Below are 21,869 nucleotides of genomic sequence, written 5' to 3'. Positions count from 1 at the left end.
TCAGGGGCACAGTTCTGACAGCACATTCAAGACACTGGCTTCAATCACCTACACACAAATCGAGTCAGTCATTCAGCATTTCAAAAGTGGAAGGTGGGAGCTGCTAGGGGGTGGACCTGGGCCTCACAAGTGATAAGCATGTACCCTTGTTTCTAGCAAATATTTCTTGAGCAATCTATTTCAGGTTTTTCTCCTAAGTCTTGTCTGCCAACTCTTAAGCTATATAGGAGACTTTCTAGTGGCCTTTTATTGTTGCATTTTTATGACAACCATATCTTAAAAGTGTGATGCACTGGACTCTGTTCTCTAGCTCCATTATACTTTTATTTAATGCTTCCAGTTTGCATTTTATTCAAGTACATCACTGCTTCACTGACTGAACTATATTAACTTTTGTTTTAGTTGTTCTTCCTAACCTACAATCAGAAAATACACCATGCCTTCTATCTGTAGATCTATTTCATGTTTTGGTAAGTGTTCATTAAAATGATTTTGAAATCACCAAGCTTATAATTTCATGTTTTTTCTTGTTTAAATTCATGTTTCCTGTTCAAAATAATAAAATTTTGATGTTCAAGGTATTACATTTGATGTTTTATCCATTCTTTTACAAATACAGATTTCATTGAGACAGCAAAATTATTTTTAAAATGAAAGCACATTTATTTTTTTAATTTATGATTGGTCTTGTAGCTAGTTATATTTGATAATATGCATACAAATAAACTTTTTCTAATTCTGTTATGGCTCCTCCCCACTCCCTTTTTTTTAAACTTGTTTATATCATATGCAATGAATTACCATGTAAGCTATAAATTAAATATAATCATTAACTATCTAGTAATAGAGACCAGGCCATACGTACATGGCAGCTTCCTTAAAACACCTGTGGACAGGTGGCAACTCTTGGGAGTTTTATGCAGAACCTTTTATCCTTGCAATAATCGTACTCATTTAAACCTAGTCCAATCAAGAACACAGTGGTAAGGTTGAAGCCATGGATTTTGTGGATATCAGGTTAGCCAGTCCACCTCATTCATACCTTATAATCTAAGTCTGTATTCAGTAGCTGTCTACTCTGAGTCTTTTGGGATCCTCTGGGGAATCTTAAAAAGAATCTTAACAATTGGACCTTGCCTCAGAGTCTGATTTTGTTGGATTGGAATGAGGCCTGTATGTCAGTGTTTTTTAAGGACATCCAAGTACTTATAACACAGAATCTTCAGACCTACAGAGCAGAGAACTGCTACCTAGGTCTACTGTCTTCCTAGTCTACAATAAGTGGCCTCAGCAAAGGGGTATTTGGTGATGGCCTTTGCTCACCATTTATGGTGCATTATAATTATAATCTAAGATATTCTGTTGAATATCACTAGGAAAAGTATGGTGGTTATTTTCAAAATAATAACAAAACTACACCATCTGGTCCCCTTTACATTTAGTTAGGAAGTCAGTTTGTCTTGGCTTTTCTCAGTCACCCTGTTGCTGTCCATTTCTTTTATAGGTGGGCGCTGTCTTAGCGTTCCCATCCTTGTATTGGGATGACACCGTGGATCTTCAGCCTTCATTACTTAGCTCTTCATATAACCACCTTTATCTCTTCCATCTGATCACCATGGCACATATGCTTCAGATACTCCTTACAACAGAGACAGGTAAAGCTCCCATCTCAGATGACTGTAAGTAATTTTTGCCTGTGCTTTATTGGCAGAATGAATTATGTTTGTGATTAATCGTGTTATGTATTTCTAAGTCTTGTGTTATGCCATGTGTTATTTATTCATGTATTTCTTACCAAATGTTACTTAAATAGGTAAAGGCAGAATAAGCTGTGAAAGGGTAATTAGCTCAAGATATGTGATTGTCTAGTTTCCAGCTACTCTCCAGATATGTAGAGGGACTGTTAGGACCTGTTTTTCTCCTTGTCTTCCAAATTCCTCATTATCAAAGTCTCTCCAGGATTATTTCTATCCACATACATTCTGCCTTTGCCAAGCCTTTCAGGAACCATTTTGTCAGTTCCAGTGAGAGTATGTTTCTTACCCTGTTGCACTGCCATAGGTTACTTTATGTCACAGTTATTTGTAGCTCATTCCACTCCTTGCCCAGCTTCTCCTTCCGCACATGTGTTTCTTGATTACAGAGAACTATCACTTTGTGAAACCATTCGCCCTAGCATCAAGTATCTGGCAATCTTGGTTCTCCACAATAAGTATTCATTAAATGTTTTTCAATCATGACTTGAGTTACATGAATATAACATAAAATTCTAAATATCCTTTTAGAGACAAGTCATTAATAGCAAATGAAGTGCTAGGCAGTGGCTCAGTGGGTAAAGTACTTGCTGTACAAGCCTGAGGACCAGAACCCACACAGAAGCTAGACAGGGCTGGTGGTACCACACTCAAGAGGCTGAGACAAGGGATCCCTGAGCAAGCTGACTTGCTGAACTAACTGGAATTGGCAAACTTCTTCAGTGAGATATGCTGCTGCCTCAAGAAATAAATAAATAAATAGATGGAAAGTGATCAACAAAGACATTTCAGTATCAGCTTTGGACTTCCTTATGCATGTGTGCACACACATGTAAAACACATACATACATACATACATACATACATACATGCATATATACCATATGTCATATGTGTACATGTAAAACAAATGAACAATAAATAAAGTCTGGTTCTGGATAACAGTGAGCAATGAAAACTACTGAAAATTCAGAAAAATTAAAGAAAAATCAGATTAAAAAAAAAAGAAAAAAAAAACATGTTAAAGGGGGCTGGAAAGATAGACCAATGATTAACAGCACTGGCCTCTCTTCCAGAGGACCCAGGTTCAATTTTCAATTCTCAGCAGCTACATGGCAGCTCACAACTGTTCTAGAGAATCCACCTCCCTCTTCTGACTACCCTGAGTACTACATGCATGTGTTTCATTTTTACAGAGAATCTTTTGCCATAAGATAATAGAGAAAACTTGGAAAGAAACAATCAGGGTAGCCATTAGTTGATTGATAAACAATTTGTGGTACATCTAGACCGTGGAATATTATTGGTTCTAGAAAGAAATGAACTATCCAGTCCTGAAAGTGCATAGAGCAGATTTGAGCATATATACTAAGTGAGAGAAGCCAATGTGAAAGATACTTACAGGTCCAACTCCAGGACATTCTGGGGAAGGCAAAACTGGAGAGAATGTGAGCAGAACAGTGGTGTGCATGAGTGAAGAAGGAAAAGCACAGAGACATTGAAGCTACTCTGTATAATGTATGTATATATGCTATCCAAACCCATCGGACGCAGAACGTCCTGAGTGAACCTTAGTGAGCCTTGGATGATAGTCTTGAGTCCAGTGAGGTCAGCCCTTCAGCCTTATTTCACTCCTTCAATACTGAACTGTCTCTTCTAGGACTTGCCTCTCTGCGTAAACTGTTTTCAAAAACTCCGTTTTATTATTTTTAATTTTATGAATTTGTATTCTAAATGCAGGTGCCTACATAGGCCAGAGGCATCAGATCCTTTGGAGTTGTAGTTACAGGAAGTTATGAGTTGCCTAAAGTGAGTGCTGGAAACTAAATTTAAGTCCTCTGAAGACTGGTGAGCTCTCCTAACGACTGCCCCAGGCTTACCACTTTTAAAAAACAGTCTTACTCTAGGCCAAGCTGTTCTGAACTCACTACGTAGCTGCAGGCTGTCCAGGAACTCTTGGCAATCCTCCTTTGTTATGCTGAAAGTGATAGGTTACAGGCATGAGGCGTGACTTTGGGCTTAGACTCTAGAGTCGGTCTGTCAGTATAAACTTTCGGTCAAAGTAATTATCAATAATATACATAAAATGAACAATGTCGGATATTGCTAAATAGAAGTTCTCTATGTGTAGGATCAGAAATATATAGAATTCTATATTTTTTGCTCAGTTTTGCTATGAATCTGAACACCTCCAGCTCAATTAAATTTATTGATTTCCATATGTATATGTGTATTATATTCACATTTGTGTGAGTGTGGACCTGCCTATAGAGGCTAGAGGTCAGTGTGTTAGGTGTCTTTAATCACTTGCTATCATAGTTTTTGAGGCACAGTTTCTCAATGAACTGAGAGTTCATTGGTTAAGCTGGTTTGGGTAGCCAGTAAGTTCTGGGGATCTGCCTGTTTCTGTTCAACCTATGTGAGTGCTATGCCCAGCTCTTAGATGCGTGCTGGGGGTCAGAACACAGGTTTTCATGCTTGAGTGACAGATACTTTATCTCCTTCCCAGCTCAGTTCACTGGTAAACAAACAAACCAATAATCTCATTCCATAGATGCTTCTGTCAGACTCTTCAAACGGTTTGCCTGAGCTCATCTCACACTGTGTGAAACTCACTTTGCCTCCCCTGTCTCACCTCTGCATATTCATTTATACAAACTCACATGCAGACATGCATATCATAATTTTGAAGTTTCTGTGCTTTTTGTGTGTATGTATGCTGTTGAGGATCTAACCCAGGTTCTAGAACATATAAGCATGCATTCTACCACTGAGCAACACTTCACTTTTATCACTTAACTTGAGTGGGGGAAAAATCAATACAAACTCAGTATATTTCCAAGTTGAATAGATTATTGTATTCATTTATTTATTTGTGGAGGAAGGGATACCTGTGTCATCATGCGCATGTGGAGGTCAAACCAACTTACAGGAGTCAATTTTCTCCTTCTACTCTATGGGTTCTGGGTATTGAATTTAGGTTTGTCAGGAAGTGACTTTACCTACTGAACTATCCTACCAATCCTTTTAAAGATAATGTGTACCTTTCATTTTATTTGGAAAATGAAAAGCAATATGATGTCAAATCATTCAGAGAAATTTTATGACCTTTCAAGTGCATTAATACAACAATAACTCTGTTCAAGTGTGCCATAGCAATCTGTCATAAGAAACTGCAATGTAGCCATCTTATCTCTATTTCTATATAGTAAACCTGAAGCTGAGGGGTTTAATATAAAGGTCAAAGCAGTTAGAGGAATGTTCTGGAATCATGAACTTAAGGTTTAACACACTTGTTAGGGAGCAAAATCTTTGGAGGGGAGCTAGGTCTATTTTTTTTTCATTAATTAATCAATTTATTTACTTTACATACAGATTACAGATCACAGCTTCCCCTCCCTCCTCTCTCCTCCCTCCTCTCCTCTCTGGCCAGTTCCCCCCCCAACACACACACACACACACACACACACACACACACACACACACATCCTTTTCTCCTGAGAGGAGGAAAGGCCTCCCTTGGATCTAAACCCACCTTGGCATATCAAGTTACAGTAGAAGTAGTTCTTCTATTGATGGTAGACAAGGCACTCAGTCAGGAGAAAGGGACCAAAGGCAGGAAACAGAGTCCAGAGTCAGACAGTCCCTTCTCCTGCTGTTAGAGGTCCCACACAAAGACCGAGCTGCACATCTGCTATGTTTGTGCAGGGGCCTAAAGTTTGTCCCATGCATGCTCTCTGGTTGGTGGTTCAGTCTCAATGAGCCCCTGTGGGCCCAGGTTAGTATTCTGCAGGGTTTCTTGTGGCATCCTTGACCTCTCTAGCAGCGAGCAAATGTTTAAATCTGCCCTGCAGGTCTGTCTCCAGGGCTCCCGCTTGTTGAGGGTGAAGAGGACAGTGAGGAGGCTCGCTGTGCATCTGCTCTCTTTGTGGAAGTCTCACAGCACACAGATGGGTGAGTAGCAGACACTGGCCATTTGGCCTGGGCGTCTTTCAGTGAGTCTAGGTCTTTGTTCAAAAGTTCGGCAGTGTTCCTTTCAGCCATTTGAATCCTTGTTTTAAAATCAGCTAAGGCCTTTTAGTTTGTGATTTTGTTTGTAGAATAGCCTTATAGTAAAGAACATTTACTTTGATTTTTACCTCAAAGTGAAATGAAGTAGATTAGAACTGTTTTAAATAAAAGTAGAAAATAAGTTGCCTTGTTACAGTGATTGTACCATGATGTGTGTAAATACTTAAAGGCTTTTGATGTGTTTAATTATTAATGTGAGAACTAATTTTGTTTTGGTTTGGTTTGGTTTTTGGTGTTTTGGTTTTTTTGTTTTGTTTTGTTTTTCGAGACAAGGTTTCTCTGTATAGCCCTAGCTGTCCTGGAACTCACTCTAGACCAGGCTGGCCTCGAACTCAGAAATCCACCTGCCTCTGCCTCCCAAGTGCTGGGATTAAAGGCGTGCGCCACCACTGCCTGGCAGAGAACTAATTTTGTATTTATATTTTAATGTGCATATACTGTATAATCACTGTATATAATGTATATAGCCAATTTAAGTTCACAAGAAAATTGAACAGAGAATTAAAATGTTCACTTTTATTTCCCCATACACGTTTTTGTATTTTGGTGGTTTGTTTGTTAGAACCGATAGTGTTGACATGCTATTGTTAGTTGAAAGCCATAGTTTGAATTATTTAAGTTTTACCACTGCAGTAGTCTTGTTACTCTACAGATTGCTATCAGAGTTTATATAGGCACCAGAAACATACTCATTTTTTAGAAAATCCAGTTGCTTTATTACTAAGTTTTTCTTATTTCATTGCAAGGGTGGAGAGTTTTTTGTTTTTGTTTTGTTTTTGCTTTTTATCTCATTAACGATGGGAAGAAAATAAAGGTTTTACAAGCTTTGCTGTATATTGCAGGGAGAACCTTGTCAGACTCAAGATGCTTTAAAATGCTTTTTTTTTTTCAATCGACTTTTGTCTAGTTTCACTTTCTTTTTTCCTTACCTAACCAAAGCTATTCACTTTTCAGAGTCTCCCTGGACGAGGCTGGGGTTCCACCCTTGGCAGAGTCTCTGCCTAATGCTCATAGGGCTTTAGTGTCGCTGTCAGACAGAAGAAAAGGGGTTAAAAACCCTACCTGATGAAAAAGAGATAAAAGTTAAGGTTTCCTTTAGAAAATAGATACATTAAAAACTATTGGCTAGCTGAATACTTTTTTTTAAATGCTTAGGGTCATGTTTAAAACCTAGTTTCAATCTGGTAAATGTTCTGTTCTGGAATCATTGCCTTCTAGTCTCATTGGGCGTGGCGCTCCCGGCTGGTACCTGTGGCTCTCCCTGAGGACCGGCATCACCCCTTACCTCCGCTGTGCGGCGCTGCTCTTCCACTATTTACTTGGGGTAACTCCGCCTGAAGAACTGTTTGCTAGTAAGTAGACTGAAATCAGAGAGCAAAGGGAGACTTGTCTTCACTGACAGAGAGAACAATGGAACCACCTCTGCCCTACAGACAGAACACAGCCCTGTCTGTGTTCATGCTGATCCCAGGTGCCCCTGCCCAGGGGTAGTTAAAATTAAAAGCGAGGCCAAAATCCAGTTTGGTTTCATATAAGCTACAAAGCCTACTGGAAGTTCCTGTGTGTGTAGTTAAATGCTTGAATTATTAGAAACTGTGAGCAAGGGGAAGGAGAGACAGTCAGGAGATAGCAGTGCAAGCATGATGATCTGAGTTCAATCCCTATCCCCCACGTGATAGGCTGAGTGTAGGGCGGCTTGACAGCTCCCTGGCTAAGGCCCTTGTTGCCAAGCCTGGAACCCATACAGAAGAAGGGGAGACCAACTCTTACAAGTTGTTCTCAAACCTACAACATGCACACGGTGGGGTAGTCATGCCCCTCGCCTCCCCCAGTAAGTAAGTAAATGTAAAAAGTAAATAAAAATTTAAAAACCAGATGCAGTGGCAAGCAATTGTAATCCTGGCATTGCTATGAAGAAATGAGAGCAGAGACAGGAGAAGGCTGTGAAGGCTGAAGGCTGTGGCCCAGCTTGGAGTTCCCAGTATAGCAGCAGAAACAAAACAGATCTGGCTTAACCAAGTAGAAAGAAAGAATTTAACTCTTCAAAAATGTCCGCTGGCCTCCACATGAAAGCAAGGCTTGTGAGCATGTACAAGTGCACACAAATACATGTACATGTGTACATACACAGGTATGCATACAATTTTTTAAAAATACATATGTGCAAGCTGAATGTAGTGGCACACAATTTAATCCCAGTACTCAGGAGGCAGAGGCAGGCAGACTTCTGTTAGCTTGAAGGTAGCCTGGTTTACATAGAGAGTTCCAGGCTTCCTAAGCTATATTGTGAGAACTTGCTTCAAAAGTAAAATAAACTCAGCCGGGTGATGGTGGCGCACGCCTTTAATCCCAGCACTTGGGAGGCAGAGGCAGGCGGATTTCTGAGTTCGAGGCCAGCCTGGTCTACAGAGTGAGTTCCAGGACAGCCAGGGCTACACAGTGAAACCCTGTCTCGAAAAACCAATAAATAAATAAATAAATAAATAAATAAATAAATAAATAAACTAATTACCTTTATGAAGAATATAAGGATATACAGGGAATTAGAGATGTTTAGGCAGGATGGTGACTTTATTATATACTTGAATTTGGATTTTGAACATATAGCTATACTGATGGATTAAAATAATGATCAAAAAGGCCTTCTGAATGTCAGCACCTGTATTTACTAACAGCATCATTTCTTGTTCCTTTACTTATTTCTAAATCTAGACAGAAGCAGAGAAGACTTCCATACTTACTGTGTCCTCTTTGTGAGAGTTAGAATATTTGTTTGATTTTAAAATTGACCAGGATTTTCCAGAGGATCATTTTGTCCTTTGAGAATGCATAAATGGGGTTAACATCCTTATCTTGAACTCAGTTCAGTAGGCTAGGTGTGATCAAGTTTTGTCAGGGTTCTCTATAAAATAGGATGTTATTCTCTCAGTAATTTCTATGTCCTGCCACACATAAAAAATTCATGTACTTTTATCCAAAACTATCATAAAAAAATAAAGTATTACCGGGCACTGGTGGCACATGCCTTTAACCCCAGCACTTGGGAGGCAGAGACAGGTGGATTTCTGGGTTCAAGGCCAGCCTGGTCTACAGAGTGAGTTCCAGGACAGCCAGGACTACACAGAGAAACCCTGTCTTGAAAAACAAAAATAATAATAATAATAATAAATAAATAAATAAATAAATAAATAAATAAATAAAGTATTTTCTTTTGTTAGGATTCAAGCTAATATAAAGAAGTTTAAATATGCATGATATAGTACCAAGTGGTGATGAGTCCTGCAAAGTAAAGCTGACCACGGCCAGGGTCAGGACTCTTGGACATAGGTCGTCATTCTCCATGGAGACATTAAACAAAGAGCAGCATACATGGAGCTGAGCTGGACAGAGAGTTGAAGAGTATTTCTGTTTAAGAGAAAATCAATGTAAAGGTGTTGCTTGGTAACAATGTAAATCAATGTAAAGGTGTTGCTTGGTAACAATGTAAATCAATGTGAAGGTGTTGCTTGGTAACAATGTCAATCAGTGTGAAGGTGTTGTAAGAGAACAGTGAAGACATGATTCCAGCTGGAAACCGACTGTGCAGGGAGGCCCAGGCGGTAGCCAGATGTGTGCATTTCATCTGGCATTTATGCCGCAATAAAGACTTTGTGAACTAGAGTGTAGCTCAGTAGAGCATATCACCAGTCCAGTCCCTGGGTTCTATCATTAGCAAAGCACCACCTGTCTCCACAGACTATCCCCAGAAGAAGAGACTTTGTATTGCATACTAAGTGTAGTGGTTAGTCATAGGAGCCTTCTGATCAGGGTGATTCAGATTTGTGTTATAAAAGAATCACTGTGGCTTACTTGCCACCCACTGTTTTATGGAGCAGATAGAAATGAGTGTAAATAATGAAGAAGCTCCTTCACACTGAGTAGATCAGAATAATGTAGTAATAATAATAATCTTGATATTTCTTGCAGATTCTGGTGAAGGAGAATTCAGTGCACTCTGTAGCTATCTATCTTTACCCACAAATTTGTTCCTGCTTTTCCAGGAATATTGGGATACCATAAGGCCCTTACTACAGAGGTACTATGGGGATAAATATGATTGATGGGTTTTATCTAGTTTGAATTTTTTATGTTTATTTTAATTTTTGATTGGCTTTGATACAGTGTTTTGCTGTGTTGACCCCAAACTCTGTTCATCCACAGACTCCTCCAGGGCTCAATTTGAAACGTTTGTTTTTATGTTTTTAAGACATGGACTAATGTAGCCCAGATTGAACTCTGAAGGTAGAGTCTAGAGGTTAGAAGTTCAAGGCCATCCCTTGATGATGTAGCACATTTGAATCTAGTTCTCAGTACATGGAACCTTATGTAAAAGGATAAAGAGAGTGAAAACTGGAACTGTATGTGAAACTGGAGAATGTGGTAGACCACGTCAGGAGAGTGGCTGGGAGACGGGCATCTGGGGGAGCAGATGAGCCCTGAAATGACCTAGAGAGGCATGGCCTCCCTTTCAGAAAGACCTTCTGCCACACGGGATTCTGACCTCTTGTTTGTTGTCCATCTCCAGTGTCTCCTCTCCCTGCATCTGTCTGTCCTACCGGTCTTTCAGTCGGCTTCAGTGTATTACTCTGAACTCTCTATTTCCCATGATTTTGTTTGTCCTCCTTGCTTCCTTTTTCTTTCTCACGCCCAGGTCAGAGCTGGGTGAATGTTAGCCTGTCTGTCTCCTGCTTCTAGTCTCATGTTGGGCTCTCCGTCAGGTTTTTGCTTTGCTTCCTAAGTTCTCGTGGGCGTTGTGATCTCTCATACAATCAAAATGAATTGCTTTTAGGAATTAATGTCACTTGTTTTAATACAGTCAATCACACAAACTTCATTTATAGTGTAGTTGAGGATGGAGTAGCTGAGTCTCAGATGTGCTATCTTAGTTTAAACATTAGGGAAGTCTCTGCCATTTGACTCTCCCTGGTCTTGCTTGCCTCAAGTCTGCTCTGCAGGAGACGTCTCTGTGTTCGTTGTCATCTGGATTCAGTGTAGGTGTAGCCAGTGGGAGGCACAAGCAAGGTGCTAGAAGCAAGGAAGGATAAGGACTCCAGAGTTCCCAGCTACCTCTCTCTGCCTCCTAGGACACCTTTTCAGTAGTGACTGTGAGACACCAGAAAAGCCTGCTGTGATCCTGTTACCCACTGGTGACTTGACCCAGGGCAACAGTGGTGCCGGCTTTCCTCCCACTCTTCCGACCTGCACTAGGGCAGATAGTTAAGGCTTACTTGCCTTTTATCTCAAGGGCCTTCTCAGTCCTCCTATCACTCCTTCCACCTCTCCTCTGTCTGAGGGTTGAATCTAGAGCCTTGGGTTAGGCAAGTGCCCCATACTATGCTATATGCAGAGTCCCTATTACTTGTATTGCTATTTCCTGGTAATAATTTCTCATTTAGCTTGGTAGATGGTTTCTGTTCTAAAGACTAATTGACCAAATCCTTGAAAAATAATTTAGAAGGGGTTGGAAGGGTAGGGAAGGAGATAAAGAGGTAAACTTAAATACACAGAGTGGGGATTGGAGAGAGCAGCTAATGCCCACGGCAGTAGCCTCTGACTGCCAGCCTTCTTTTCCCTTGGCTCCACTTACAGGTGGTGTGGAGATCCTGCCTTACTCAACTCCTTGAAGCGGAAAAGTGCTGTGGTCAGGTTGGTTTTACTATTTTTGATACATCTAGAACTGTGATTCTAAATGCTTGGTTGGTTTACCTTAATTCTGGTCTGTCCCCTTATTCTCAGTTCACTGTTTCCTGTGTATCTGTTGGTCTTTGACAGACATCAGGTTCTTCCTGCACTGATTTTTTTTTCTCAGAATGGTTATCCCTTCCTTCTTAAATTGTCCGAAGCCACCAGCTCCACTGGAGGAATCATCCTTAAATTGGTACCTGCCTGTCAAAAGGCAAAGGAGCTTGTGTCTGGGAGCTGCTAGTTTATTAAGCCAGGAGATGGCCGTTTACACTGTCATATAAACTAGTGCCCTCACCCTTTGAGAATAATGATGTAAATAGTTCTGACCAGTCTTCTCCCCTTCTTGTGTATATGCCTAGAAAGTAGGAGACCCCATGCATACCTCAAAAAAAAAAAAGACAAATTTTTTTTAGGCTGGACATGGTAGCACATACCTGTGATCCAGCCACTCAAGAGATTGAAGCATTGAGGTTTATGAGTTATAGGCTCGAATGGGCTTTGTAAAGAAATGAGATTGTTTCCAAACTAACAAGAAGCTTCTTCAGCCCGCTTTTCTCTTGAGTTATGATTCTGTCAGCATCTACATTTTCCCTCAAGTACATGTCCAAATGCCACCTTTTCCATGAAGCTATCTTCTCTGGCATGTGAATATATGTACTATATATCTGCCAGCCTCCTAAATCCCTAAACAGCATACAAGAAAATGGCATGTTTACCTGTGACCTAGCTTATATTACATTATGTGATTATGTGTACCATCTAATTTTTATGTGGATTGAATTGCTTCAATAAACTGGTACAAGAGTTGATTCCTAGTACCATTTTTTTGGGGGGGGATGAAGTAAAGATTGTAAGATAACATACATTTGCCTTCATCTCTTGTCTCTTGAACTGTTAGATCTTAACAGAGTTCATTTAATATTTCTCTTCTTTATTTTTCCTGAAAACATTAAGTTGATTATATGCCCATGGTTGGAATATATTCAACCTTAGTTTATAGATAAGTAAATATACCATGCCTTGAAGGCTTCTTCAGTTTTAATCCGCTTGCTCCTATATAAAACTGCCTTTTAAACTATGCTTCTAGGTACCCTAGAAAAAGAAATAGTTTGATAGAGCTTCCTGATGACTACAGCTGTCTTCTAAATCAAGCTTCTCACTTTAGGTAAGAAGAAAAGTTGTGTGTGTGTGTGTGTGTGTGTGTGTGTGTGTGTGTGTGTGAGAGAGAGAGAGAGAGAGAGAGAGAGAGAGAGAGAGAGAGAGAGGGAGGGAGGGAGGGAGAGAGAGAGAGGGAGGGAGAGAGGGAGGGAGGGAGGGAGAAAGGGAGGGAGGGAGACAGAGAGAGAGAGAGACAGAGAGAGAGAGAGAGAAAGCGAGCATACAATAACTTTCCTGAGCTTGTATTTGGCCTACCCTACAACCAATGAAATTATTGTGACGAAGTGACCAAGTTACCAATGAGGGTCTAGTGAGAGGTCAGTTGGTGAGGGAGCTGCCACCAAGCCTGCTTACTCAGAGAACAATCTCCTCTAAGTTGTCTTCTGAGCCCCACACATATAAACACAGATTTCTGGGTATGGCTTGCTTGTTTATATCCTGCTACTTACTCTTTGAAAATGTCATGCATGTATATAGTGTGTTTTGATCATACCCACTCTCCTCTACCCTCATCCAATTCAATTCGGAGCATTCTCTCCAAACACACCTCCCTTGAAACTTGACACTCTTGTTTTTTTAGCTCAGAGTCCTATTAGTGCTGCCCATATGGGCGTGGATGTAGGGGATGGGCAACTTACGAGTGGCTCCACCCCACCACCACCACCAAGAAAAGTGACTCCTCACCCCCAGCAGACATCAGCTTCCAATAGTTCCTCAGCTGGTGGCTAAGTAGCCCCTCCTTACTCCGTGCTGGATTTTATTTTATTTTTTTATGTGTAGGAGTGTTTTGCCTTGGGGCTGGAGAGATGGCTCAGAGGTTAAGAACACTGCCTCTTCTTCCAGAGGTCCTGAGTTCAATTCCCAGCAGCCACATGGTGGTTCACAACCATCTATAATGAGATCTAGTGCCCTCTTCTGGCCTGCAGGCATACATGCAGGAATAATGTACATAATAAATAAAACAATTTTTTTTAAAAAGAGTATTTTGCCTACATGTATGTATGTGTACCATGGACATGTCTAATGCCCATGGATACCCAAAGAATGCATTGGATCCCTGAAACTGGAATTACAGATCATTATGAGCCACATGTGGGTGCTAGGAATTGAACCTGGGTCTTCTCTACAAGCGTAACAAGTATGTTTAACTGATTCAAGTCCACACTGGAATTTTTAACTGCAAGTAATGACAACTGCTATGCACTTATGTACACAGCAGCCATGCCAGGATCAGGAGACAGCATTTGTCAGAACATGTAGGGAAGGTTGATATACATGCTCCATCTGTGGCTGGCCCATCTCAGTTGCTAATTCCTGCCATATTTAGCAGTTCCGTGAATTAACAAGTACCCACTGCAGTAAGAAACTTCTCTCACCAAGGTAAAGAGCAGTACAGGTCTGGCACAGGAGGTTCCCAGGCATAGGGTGGCTCGAGGAGGGGACACTGGGGTCCATCACTTGGTATAGGAGGTTGAGCTAGAGCAAAATTCCTGAGCAGTGGGCACAGAGATGAGCCTGGCTCAGGAGGCTTTGCTGACTGGTCACCTGGAGCAAGAGTCTCTGGTGGCATAGGCCTCCTTTAAGTGGAGCTAAGTTTAAAAAACATTTTTTTGAAGAGTTACTTATATTAATGTGTGTATATGCCTCATGTGTGCAAATTTCCATGGAGGCCAGAAGAGGGCATCAGATCCTTTGGAGTTGTAGTTACAGGCAGTTGTGAGGTGCTAGAATGAACTCAGATTTTTTGGAAGAGCAGAAAGCTCTCTTAACCACTGAGCCATCTCTCTAGCCCCTTAATCATTTTTTTTAATGTACTCTTCAAGTAAAATAAAGGAGCAATCATCTAATTAAACATCCTTTGTCTTTTAGTAGATTTCTTTGCTGAGTAGGGTGAGTGATGGAAACATACTTTATTACTAAGTAGATACATGATCTGGTTCCTGTTTTTACAACACACTGAATGTGTCTTCCCCTGTTGAGGTGTCCACGGTCTGCAGATGATGAGCGAAAGCATCCTGTCCTCTGTCTGTTCTGTGGGGCCATCCTGTGCTCTCAGAACATCTGTTGCCAAGAGATAGTGAATGGGGAAGAGGTTGGAGCATGCGTTTTCCATGCACTTCATTGTGGTGCTGGAGTCTGCATCTTCCTAAAGTGAGTATGGGGTCATCTGGAGGCTCACCAAGGGTCTTAGTGGAAACCATGTATCCAGTGAATATGCCAGTAGAATAAGTAGTTCTTAAAAAAAAAAAATCCGTTTACATTCCTTCATTGTTAGAGAAATCTTAAATGGTATAGACTTTATATATCAGTGATTCCAGTAGTTTAATATTTAGATATAAAAAGAAAGCTTAAAAATCTTAAAACTTATGCTTATAAAGTATGTGTAAATGATTAACTTTAGACTTCCTTATGAATGTATTTACTTGTTTATTTATTTAGGTTTTTCGGGACAGGATTTCTCTATGTAGCTTTGGTTGTCTCTATGTAGCTTTTGGTTGTCTTTGTTTTGTAGCCCAGGCTGGCCTGGAACTTAGATATCTTCTGCTTCTGCCTCCAGAGTGCTGGGATTAAAGGCGTGTTCCATCATACCCAGCTACTTATTTTTGAGACAGGTTCTTTCTATATAGACCAGGCTGGCCTTGAACTTCCAGAGATCCTGCCTCCCAAGTGCCTTCTTGCTTAAGTTTGTCTTTTAGATGTTTTTATTTACTTCTTTAAACAAAAGATTGACTACTTAGAACAATAGTGATAGATGTTTATGGAGAAGATAGCTTACATGAGAGAAGTAAAATTTAAAGTCGATTTCTGTGTTTTTTTTCTGTCCATTTTTCCTGTGAAATTCAATTTTTGTCTATAAAAACCCCAAAGACTTACTGTGAGGTATTATCATTGCTTAAAGGTAACCTTTGAAACAAGAGGAAGGACAGCAAAGAAGTCAAACTCAAATCCTTGTTTGCTTCTAGAGAAGCCACAGGAATAAGCTTGCCTATCCCAACTCTATATTTATAATTTGTTTGTCTTATGATTTCTCATTGTGGTCATTAACCATTTCTCTGCAATAAGTGTTTCAAGGGCCCTCAAAGTACTATTGGAGGCTGGCTTAAAGTAGGAAAGCCTTTAACACTTCCTTGGTTGACAGTTCTAGACTGGAGGATGCTCTGTCCTTCCTTGAAGCCCCCTTCTGCCTAAGTAGCAAGTTAGGAAAAGGCAGAAATAGCCCCAGCCACATTTCTTCAGAGTCCTGTGACTCACAGGGCAGTTTCCCCTTCAGTATATCCAGCCAGAATTACTGATTTCCCATTTCTCTAGATCCATGGATCCTTTTCTATTGCATCAAGAAAAACAGCAGTATTTGTTCCTTCTACTCAGACAAAACACAGTTTACTGCTGGGTGGTAGTGGCACATGCCTTTTAATCTTGGCATGGGGCAGACAGAGGCAGATAGATGAGTTCAAGGCTAGCCTGGTCTACAGAGCGAGTTACAAGACAGCCAGGGCTACACAGAGAGACCTTATCTTCAGAAACAAATAAAACACCCCACAGTTTAGTGTATTCATCCACGGTTGTATTGCCTTTTTATTGATTTTTTTTTAAATGATTACTGGCCATGTCTTGTCTTTAACTTTGGTTCAATGTCTATCATCTGCATATATGTATCTAACAGTGTTTCTTGACATTTGTTTTATTTTTCAGAATCAGAGAATGCAGAGTGGTCCTGGTGGAAGGAAAAGCCAGAGGCTGTGCCTACCCAGCTCCTTACTTGGATGAATATGGAGAAACAGACCCAGGGCTAAAGTAAGATTTTCTTTAATGGAAGGTGTAATCAGTTGTCTTATATTTTATTTGCTTTATTGTATGTGTATATTAACAGTTCTTTAAACATAAAAACCTAGAAATAGAGTTACTGATGGTTGTGAGCTGCCATTTAGGTGCTGGGAACTGAACCTCAATCTTCTGCAACAGTAGTAAGTATCTTAACCACTGAGCCCATTCTTCAGCCTACCTTGCCCTGGTGAGATAGTAAGACAGGTTCACTGATTCTAGGAGTCTGGGTGGCTGGTCAGCACCACACGTTATCACGCTCAGCTCTTTATGTAGGTTAGGAGCCTTGAACTTAGGGCCTCATGCTTGCATGGCAGGCACTTTACTAACAGAGTTCTCTCCCAAACTTTGTTATTCTTTTAAAATATCATCCAAAATGAGTAGAGTCATTAGATAGGGCTTGGGATCTATTGGATTATGTAGGGATTTGTTTTTATTGAGACAACATTTGACTTGCCTTTAAGTTTAAGGGGAAGGTACTGAGTGGTAAAAATACTTAATGCTGGTCAGGGTGGAGGTCACCTTTAATTCCAGTGCACAAGAGGCAAGTGCAGGTGGGTCTCTGTGAATTTAAGGTTCTTTAGATCTGAATAGTGACCAGCCAGGGATACTTGGTAAAAGTCTATCTCAAAAACAAAACCAATAGCAACAACAACAAAATAGTTAATAACCCAGGATAATCTTGAGTTGGTCTAGAAAAGTATAAAAATGTAGAATTTTTAAGTTAATAATAAACAGTGTGAAAGTTGACAAGGAGCTGAGACATTTGATGATGTTCCAGGGGCTGAGATGCCCTGTACTCAACAGACTTCAGGGGTTTGGGTTAGCTGTCACAGTGATGCAAACTAGGTAACCCTGGAATAGAATTGTAGTTACTTAAACATTTGCTAAGCCAGGTATAATGATGCACATCTGTCTGTAGCCCTGCTACCTGGGAGGATGAAGCAGGAAGGTCATTGGATCACTGTTCAAACCCAGCCTAGATACTGTAACAAGACTGAGAAAAAAAACATAAACAAGAAACTAAGCATGTGCAAGATGAATCATTGGGGTGGTTATAAAACAAACTGTTTCTAAGCAGAAGAAGGAGTTAAGGGCATAGTGTTATGCCTCAAACCTAACCTCCTACACAAAATCTTAAACTGAAGCTGGGTAAATTGTGAAGACTGAAAGCCTTTAGAACCCCATTCAGCTAACCACCAGAAAAGACCAGAGCTGCTTCAAGTTAGAACCTGTTTAAATGAGGTCTCATTATGTTCCTCATGTATGAGACCTGATTTCCCAAATAGTCAAGGAGTCCATTTTTGCTTCCTTAACTAAGTGGTGTGACAAGTTCTTAGTAATCAGTGAAAAGTTGCCCTGTTTCTCAGCCCTGTCCTGATGCTTCTGCTCACACTGCAGGGATGTCTTGGTAGTGTATATTGACTTAAGACTAGAAATGCCATTGTTATTGATTAATGCTTAGATGTCGGCTTTGTTTTTTTTTTTTTCCTGAAGGAGGGGAAACCCACTTCATTTATCTCGGGAGCGGTATCGGAAGCTGCATTTGGTCTGGCAACAGCACTGCATTATAGAAGAGATCGCTCGGAGCCAGGAGACTAATCAGATGCTATTTGGATTCAACTGGCAGTTACTCTGAGCTCCAGCTCTGCCTCAAGACAATCATGAGTGACATCAATAATAAAGACTGATCTAAAATTCTAGAGAAATTTCTGAGGATGGGGAAGTATCGGAGGGTCTTTTGATCTATGTCCAGATTCACATACATTAATAAAATATTCCTTAATGGAATATTGCTTTCAATTATCAAACATAAGCTTCAAGGGAAAAACAAGACATAGATTAATGTTTCATGTTCTAGAACACTAAAGAAATGCTTGTTCACCCAAGTGTCTATTTCTGCTAATATTTCCAGAAAACTCCTTTCCCTTCCTAACTGCCCTATTTCATTTCATATCATCTAGTTAATGAGGTCACATCAAGTATTTGTGGACATTTCTCCATCTGGTTAATGTCTTGCACTTTTGTATTTGGTGTTTCCTGAGTGTAATTTAGCTTGTGTTAGATCTCTGACAAGATGCTGATCACCTGTGATTTCTAAAGAGGAATTGCGTATCTTTCAACTGAAAAGATTTCAAAACACATAGACAACTTTATTCTTTAAGGAAATATCCTTATTGTACCACCTATGGTTTCAGCCAGAAACAGATCTGAATCTCTTTATGGACAGAGTGTTAGTTGTGCTAGTCTGGAAAGCATCCTTTCAATGTAGACCTCAAGAAGAAGTAGAAGAATGTACTCATCATTATGCATTCCTTATACAAAAGGCCTGTTCTCCTCACCTGGTTCCAGGTAGCTCGGTGGAGTCACAAGTTATCCATCTGTTCCATTTTTTAAGGCAAGTTTCTGTGATGAGATTGCTTGTCTCTTGTGGCCCCATCCTATTGACTCTCAGAAAACTCTTACTGTTCGGAAGCAAAGTCTTTGTAGAATGAGAATCAGAGAATTGCCCCAGTGGATGGTCATACAAGATGAAATTAGAACACTCATATTTAAGCGAGTTCTGCAACCTTCTATGGCTTGTAAGAAACAGATCCCTGATTTGATGTCTATGTGAAACCTTTCATAAACTACAGTTTATGATTTATATAAACAGCCAAAAAAAAAAAAAAAGAGGAGGAGGAGGAGAAGCAATGAGGTCAGTGTCCTGTTATAACCTGCTATGGTTGAGCCATCTTGCTTATAAATAATACAGCTCTCGAGTCTGTGCATAGACTTCTTGATTCTTGGCTTTAACATTTTATATCAAGAACTTGTGAGTAGATCAGTTGATACTTATTTTAGCTTCTGTGGTATTGGGTAATATTGCAGTTGAAAGATGTGTTTGGAGATTGTATTTTCTTTTGCCCTTGGCTACTGCTGCCCTATGTGTGTCTAAGTGTTTTCCTGCCTTCTGTTTAGTGAAGGCAAGGAAGTAAAAATACATTTGCTAAGTGATCAGTGATGCACATTTGGGGCTAAATTTGTTGACATTTGTGTGGAATAAAAAGTAGATTTGCAGTAAGGGATTGGTGTGAGCAGGCACCAGACCCACAATCATGATTTCCTACTTGGATAAATACTATTGAAAAGAAAGCAGGAACTAGATGCAACTATAATGAACAGTTCACAGCAATTATAAGAGACAAAGATCAGTAAATTCAGTGTTTGGCTTGTGCCATTTGCCAATATTATTAAGTAAGTGATTTGAACATTGCTCTTTATTTTTTTTCTATAATTTGTTGAGAGATTGTTTAGCTCCGAAATCTGGGCTAGAAGAGGCAACAGAAGATGCTCATTTCTGCCTTAGTCATCTGGCCCCCATTTGCCAAGGATAAAGACTTTATTTTTAGCCTTCTTAGATTCAATTTGTAAACCCTAGAGCTAAGCTTTCAAGCTGCCAGAAGGACTAGCTAGCACTAGCCAAAGAACCTAATTCATCACTGAGTTCTGCTTCTTGAGATGGAAGTTTCTGCACTGGAGATGGACTTAGGCCACTGTACTGCCCCAGCCCAAGGGATTTTTAATAGTATTCATCATGACAAACGATTTAAGTCTGCTAAGAAGTTTACTTAAGCAACCAAGTCACTTTATTTAGTGTAGTATGTGAAAGAATTGGTTTAGTAGAATGGCTCTGACTCTGTGTTTTTAACATTGGTGAGGGGTTGGCGAGGATTTTAATGATACAGTAAAGATAAACATATATCTGTATAATTAATTTATATTAGTGTATGGGCTGTGAGTTCACCTTTTAGTGGTCATTTGTCATTTCATAACAACTATGCATTTTGGTTCACTGTGATGATAATGATCTATATTTAGTGACTGCAACATGTTTATACCACTGATTCAAATTCCATTCATGATGAAGTTATACAAATGATGCATATATTGATATCTTTTATTGCAAAAATGTAAATTAAAAACTTGTATAATGTTCTTGTGCTTTTTGAAATAAAATATCTTATATGTGTATATTTAAAAAGAAAAAAAGGGACTTCTCATGTTTGGGGATTTGGGTTTGAAGTATAAAAATCTTACCTAGAAAGGAGCTCTACTTAAAAGTATGTCAGCTCAGCCATGGGTGTTTTGATTTGTTTTGTTTTGTTTTTTGTTTTGGTTTGTTTGTTTGTTTGCTTGTTTTAGGCAGAGTCTCTTGGGGCTCATGCTGGGCTCAGACTCATGACATAGCTGAGGCTGGCCTTGAACTCCTGATTCTTCTGCCTCTACCTCTGAAGTGCTTGAGTTATAGGCATTTGTCACCACACTCAGGTTAATTTTTTTTCAAGACACAGACTTTTAGGGTTACTGGTCTCCAAACTTTTTGACTGTACATCCCATCACATGTAGATTTATACATACTATTTTCATGTAGTGTTCCATGCCTACATTAAACATATTCTATGACAGCACAAAACCGGAAGGTTTTAATTCAACCAAGTTTGCCCCATTGTCATAATTAAGCTCTCAAAGGTATAAAATATAAAGATTTTCAAAGCTGCAAGAGAAAAGAATCAAGCATAAGAGAGTCTCTGTTGCCGGGCGGTGGTGGTGCACGCCTTTAACCCCAGCGCTTGGGAGGCAGAGGCAGGCGGATTTCTGAGTTTGAGGCTAGCCTGGTCTACAGAGTGAGATCCAGGACAGCCAGGGCTACACAGAGAAACCCTGTCTCGAAAAACCAAAATGTAGAGGGGGATGGGGGGAGAGTCTCTGTTTACCTGATGGAAAATTTCTCAGAAATCTTGGAAGCAAAGAGAAGGTACTTAAGATGTACATAGTACTGATGGGGAAAACTCAGCCAAGATAAAGTTAGCCTTCAGGATTGAAATAAAAAAAAAAGATATTTCCAAATAAAAAGCTAAGAGAATCATCTCTACCAGAGCTGTCCTACAAGAAATAAATGCTAAAGGGGACTCAGGAAATAGGAATAATAAGAGTTTAGGTCAGGTAGACTACTTGCCTAGTATATATAAGACCCTGGGTTTGATTCCCAGCACCACAAGAAAGGAAAAAGATAATAACTCACAGGCAAGAGTGACTGTACAGATAAACTCAGAATGTTCTAGTATTGGAAAACAGTAGATCAACCACTATTAACCAATATGAAGATTTAAAAAAAAATTCTACAAGCCAAGAACAGTGAGTGGTTTGTGCCTGGCAGTCCCAATTACTCAGGAGTCTCAGGCAGAAGGATTGCTTGAGCCTATCAGTCTGGGAACCAGCCTCCATAACATAGCTGTGTTTCCTTCTTCCTCTTTCTTTCTTTCTTTCTTTCTTTCTTTCTTTCTTTCTTTCTTTCTT

The 21,869-nt window shown here is 39.9% G+C and overlaps 1 protein-coding gene across 1 annotated transcript in view; it reads left to right on the top strand.

Annotated features, from left to right (window-relative positions):
- The window catches only part of Ubr1 (ubiquitin protein ligase E3 component n-recognin 1), a 112,025-nt gene extending 91,518 nt beyond the window's left edge, over nt 1-20,507 (top strand). Inside the window, exons 38-47 of the mRNA XM_028766833.1 lie at nt 403-470; nt 1,505-1,655; nt 5,609-5,708; nt 7,044-7,177; nt 9,792-9,900; nt 11,454-11,510; nt 12,637-12,714; nt 14,688-14,858; nt 16,401-16,502; nt 18,027-20,507. Of these exons, the coding sequence (XP_028622666.1) occupies nt 403-470; nt 1,505-1,655; nt 5,609-5,708; nt 7,044-7,177; nt 9,792-9,900; nt 11,454-11,510; nt 12,637-12,714; nt 14,688-14,858; nt 16,401-16,502; nt 18,027-18,168 (1,112 nt within the window). The 3' untranslated portion in view covers nt 18,169-20,507. The remainder of the gene's footprint in view (nt 1-402; nt 471-1,504; nt 1,656-5,608; nt 5,709-7,043; nt 7,178-9,791; nt 9,901-11,453; nt 11,511-12,636; nt 12,715-14,687; nt 14,859-16,400; nt 16,503-18,026) is intronic.
- Nucleotides 20,508-21,869: the final 1,362 nt, after the last annotated feature.

This window comes from Grammomys surdaster, unplaced genomic scaffold (assembly GCF_004785775.1).
Source record: "Grammomys surdaster isolate TR1022 unplaced genomic scaffold, NIH_TR_1.0 170, whole genome shotgun sequence".
Taxonomy (NCBI): Eukaryota; Metazoa; Chordata; class Mammalia; order Rodentia; family Muridae; genus Grammomys; species Grammomys surdaster.
This window is presented reverse-complemented; position numbering and strand designations above follow the sequence as displayed.